The 5000-nt window shown below is 44.3% G+C and overlaps 2 protein-coding genes, 1 long non-coding RNA gene and 1 other non-coding gene across 4 annotated transcripts in view; 2 read left to right on the plus strand and 2 right to left on the minus strand.

Moving 5' to 3' along the window:
• LOC113657299 overlaps window positions 1-5000 on the plus strand; it is a 1727325-nt gene that overhangs the window by 827022 nt on the left and 895303 nt on the right. The gene's annotated exons all lie outside the window — the stretch shown is intronic.
• LOC125146171 overlaps window positions 1-5000 on the minus strand; it is a 1103650-nt gene that overhangs the window by 653556 nt on the left and 445094 nt on the right. The gene's annotated exons all lie outside the window — the stretch shown is intronic.
• Window positions 1469-4505, minus strand: LOC113650458. Its single transcript, XR_007144644.1, has 3 exons — window positions 4355-4505; window positions 2635-2772; window positions 1469-1929 (listed from the first exon to the last, which is right to left on the minus strand). It is a non-coding gene; the product is annotated as an uncharacterized LOC113650458 (transcript).
• Window positions 4605-5000, plus strand: part of homer2 (homer scaffold protein 2) — a 15838-nt gene continuing 15442 nt past the window's right edge. Inside the window, exon 1 of the mRNA XM_027158828.2 lies at window positions 4605-4805. Coding sequence (XP_027014629.2) covers window positions 4804-4805 — 2 coding nt within the window. The 5' untranslated portion in view covers window positions 4605-4803. The remainder of the gene's footprint in view (window positions 4806-5000) is intronic.

Here is a 5000-nt window from a genome sequence, read left to right on the forward strand (position 1 = left end):
GTGACATTAGCAGGAAGCGGTTTTAACATCGACATGGAGGATAAAAACAAAGAAAGAAAGAGAAGAAAGACTTACGATAAGGACAAGAAGTAGGACGTGTTAATATAGGATCAGCTTTCCAGCGCTGGAGAGAACTGAAGGAGCAGGAAGTCGGCCACATATTCACAGGTCGGAGTTTCCCGAGTCAATAACTCCTGAGCTAAACGCTGTTACTACACAAATAACACCTCTTTTCTATCGTAGTAATGTAGAGAGGCAGCTACAACCGCGTTTTGTGTAGTAACAGCGTTTAGCTCAGGAGTTATTGACTAAAACGTCACTCAGACCCTGAAGCTCAGTGCTGCCATCTGCTGGTAGTTCCGCCAAAAACGAAAATGATTTTTTTTTTCATATTGCAGATTTACCACCCCCCACCCCCCACCTCCCCGGAATGGACTGAACCCCCTGGCGGGCAGGTTCCATCCCACGGGCTGCATGTTTGACACCCTGATATAAAGTGTATATAGTGTATAAAGTGGCAGTGTGCTGTAGAGTTAAAGTGTCAGTGCAGAAGAGCAGTGCAGATAGAGACAGAGGTCCAGCACCAGGTCCTGAGTGTCTCCTGGTTTAATGGCCTGCAGGAAGAAGCTTCTCCTCATTCTCTTTGTGTTTGCTTTTAGGAAGCAAAAGTGTTTCCCTGAACGCAACAAAGAAAAGAGTCCGTTGTTGGGATGGCTGAGATGTGTGTGTGTGTGTTTTCAGTGCATTGTCGTCTCCCTGCAGCAAGAAATTTTGCATCTGAGAGTAAAAATAGATTCAACTGGAAAAAAAAATTGCACCTCCCCCTTAGAGCCAGCACTCACACACTCGCTCTCTCACACACACACACACACACACTCTCTCTCTCTCACACACACACACACACTCACACTCAGCATTGCAGCTGGTGTCTGTGGACTAATTGTAACCTTTAATAAAGATTTAAACCTGAATGCTGACAATAACTTAATAAACACACTAACACTTTAAGCATGATAAAGGGTAAAGTGTGTGAGCGAGATGGTGTGTGTGTGTGTGTGTGTGTGTATCTGTGTGTGTGTATGTGTGTACGTGTCTTTTCTTTTCTCATTTCTACCTCAGGTTTAATTCATATTTCACCCCCAGTATAAAGAAAACATCTCTGAGCTGAAATTGACTAATAATAATAATAATAATAATAATAATAATAATAATAATAACCACCTTTTTACTGTGTATATACTTAAAATGCATTTATCTAAATATTCACACACACACACAAGCTAAATAATGGTTCACTGCAGTTTTACACGTCTCTCCTTCAGTCATGTTCTCTTTCTGTCTGCAGTGAAATTGCATAACACTTCATGCGCACACACACACACACACACACACTTTTACATGCTCACACATTTTAATTTTAAATGAATTATAATGTTTACTGCTACTTCTAGAATAACAGGACAGAACATCAGAGTTTATCAGTTTATTGCTGAGTTTAACATTTTTACATAAATATCTACAGTACAGATTTTTGCAGATTAAGCCGGTCAAATAACATGATGGTGCTTCCTGATGGTGCTTCCTGATGGATCACACACACACACGCACGCACACACACACGCACGCACACACACACGCACGCACACACACACGCACGCACACACACACGCACGCACACACACGCACGCACACACACGCACGCACGCACACACTCAATCGCGCGCACACTCAATCGCGCGCACACTCAATCGCGCGCACACTCAATCGCGCGCACACTCAATCGCGCGCACACTCAATCGCGCGCACAACACTCAGTAGCGATTGTAATGACGTCTCTGATTGTACGAGTTCTGGTGACCGCCATATCGCTGATCCTGTGACCTCTGACCCCAGCTGCCGTCTCCGCGGTGATGTCTGCTGTCCTGGAATCTAAAGAACACCACCGTGAGAACCAGAGTCTCCACCCACCTCCACTCATTTAGTGCAAACAAACCAAACACTGCAACCTCAGGACATTAATGTCACTGTACAGATCTTACACATAAGGATGTAGTCAGTGTTATTAAGGCCGTACCGAGTGTCTCTGCTCCTCCACCCCTCCACTACAGGTGACTACACCTCAGGACATTAATGTCACTGTACAGATCTTACACATAAGGATGTAGTCAGTGTTAATTAGGCCGTACCGAGTGTCTCTGCTCCTCCACCCCTCCACTACAGGTGACTACACCTCAGGACATTAATGTCACTGTACAGATCTTACACATAAGGATGTAGTCAGTGTTAATTAGGCCGTACCGAGTGTCTCTGCTCCTCCACCCCTCCACTACAGGTGACTACACCTCAGGACATTAATGTCACTGTACAGATCTTACACATAAGGATGTAGTCAGTGTTATTAAGGCCGTACCGAGTGTCTCTGCTCCTCCACCCCTCCACTACAGGTGACTACACCTCAGGACATTAATGTCACTGTACAGATCTTACACATAAGGATGTAGTCAGTGTTATTAAGGCCGTACCGAGTGTCTCTGCTCCTCCACCGCTCCACTACAGGTGACTACACCTCAGGACATTAATGTCACTGTACAGATCTTACACATAAGGATGTAGTCAGTGTTAATTAGGCCGTACCGAGTGTCTCTGCTCCTCCACCCCTCCACTACAGGCGGCTGCACCTCAGGCTGCTGTAAATATCGCTGAAACTCTTCATCCTGGGCCGAGAAACGGTGCACAAACTGTTCCTCATACTGCTGAGCTTCTGCCATGTTGCTGGAACACACACACACACACACACACACACACACACACACACACACACACACCAAATACTATTAAACACCATTTACATCCAACAAATAAAGCATCATATAGCAGTAATAAACACCATGACATGCCTTCAGACTCCCACTAACACACACACTATTAAACACTGTTCAGCTGCAGTGATAACTCGAGTTATGTGATTAAACACCACAGAAACCACCTCACACCCCCCACACCACCTCACACCCCCACCTCTCATACCAGTACACACCCACACCTCATACCAGTACACACTCACACCCACCTCACATACCACCTCACCCCCCCACACAAATAAACACAAGTACATAAACACAAGTACACACCAGTAAACCCCCCACACCCACACACCCCCACCATAAAACACCAGTGAATGTCACCACAAAGTCAACTAAACACTTTCACATTAAGCACTAAACACCTTCATTTAAATGGCATTAAGCAGTAAAACATCATTTAATAAGTTAATGTTAAACACCATTAACACCATCACACACCACCAACACAGTCATTAACACCATCACACACCACCAACACAGTCATTAACACCATCACACACCACCAACACAGTCATTAAAACCATCACTAACAGTCATTAACACCATCACACACCACCAACACAGTCATTAACACCATCACACACCACCAACACCGTCATTAAACACAATCGCAAACCACCAACAGTCATTAACACCATCACAAACCACCACCACTGTCATTAACACCAACACAAACCACCAAAACCGTCATTAACACCAACACCCATCACTAACACTGCCATTAACACCAACACACATCGCTAACGCCTTCATTAACACTAACACCGTCATTAACACCAACACCCATCACTAACACCGTCATTAACACCAACACCCATCGCTAACACCGTCATTAACACCAACACACATCGCTAACACCGTCATTAACACCAACACACATCGCTAACACTGTCATTAACACCAACACCCATCGCTAACACCGTCATTAACACCAACACACATCACTAACACCGTCATTAACACCAACACACATCACTAACACCGTCATTAACACCAACACACATCACTAACACTGTCATTAACACCAACACACATCGCTAACACTGTCATTAACACCAACACCCATCGCTAACACTGTCATTAACACCAACACCCATCGCTAACACCGTCATTAACACCAACACCCATCACTAACACTGTCATTAACACCAACACACATCACTAACACTGTCATTAACACCAACACACATCGCTAACACTGTCATTAACACTAACACCCATCGCTAACACCGTCATTAACACTAACACACATCACTAACACTGTCATTAACACCAACACACATCGCTAACACCGTCATTAACACCAACACCCATCGCTAACACTGTCATTAACACTAACACACATCGCTAACACCGTCATTAACACCAACACCCATCGCTAACACTGTCATTAACACCAACACACATCGCTAACATCATTAAGACCAACATTAACGGTATCTAAACACGGTTAAAGCTACCATGTTCAGAGACGTAGCTAATGTACTCACCGGATCAAACAGTTTTGTTTAATAAAGGTCGAAAATGGAAACTCTTTATTGTTTATAATAGTTTTGATGAATAATAAAGCTGAACACAGATAAACAACGTGCTCAGGTTTCCTACCGAACACTAAAGACGCAGGCGTGCACCCTTTAATTCCCTCCTCCACTCGGCCGCTCTAAATGTTCCGCCGTGACTTTAGTTCCGCGCTCATAATAAAAGCCCAGGTCACTTTCAGCAGCTCCGCGTTTGTGTTTCTGCCCCAAACACCCGGAGCTGTAACTATGGCACTGACACCGAGGACCGCGTGAAGCTCCGACCAGCTGTTAAACAAACCTGGACTTCAGTTCAGTTCCATGTCCGTTTGGGTCTCAGTGCGCGCGAGACAAGTTTTTAATTATTATTCTATTGAATTGTCTAAATATTTCAGTGTGGAAAAGACAAAACATCCAGAATCATGTAAGTACAAACATATACACACTTACACTGTGTGTGCGTGGTGTAGGACCGTGTATTTTTATACACACACACACACACACACACACACACATACACACACACACACACACACACACACACATACACACACATACACACACATACACACACATACACACACACACACACATACACACACACACACACACACACACA

The sequence above is a fragment of the Tachysurus fulvidraco genome, chromosome 13, assembly GCF_022655615.1.
Source record: "Tachysurus fulvidraco isolate hzauxx_2018 chromosome 13, HZAU_PFXX_2.0, whole genome shotgun sequence".
Taxonomy (NCBI): Eukaryota; Metazoa; Chordata; class Actinopteri; order Siluriformes; family Bagridae; genus Tachysurus; species Tachysurus fulvidraco.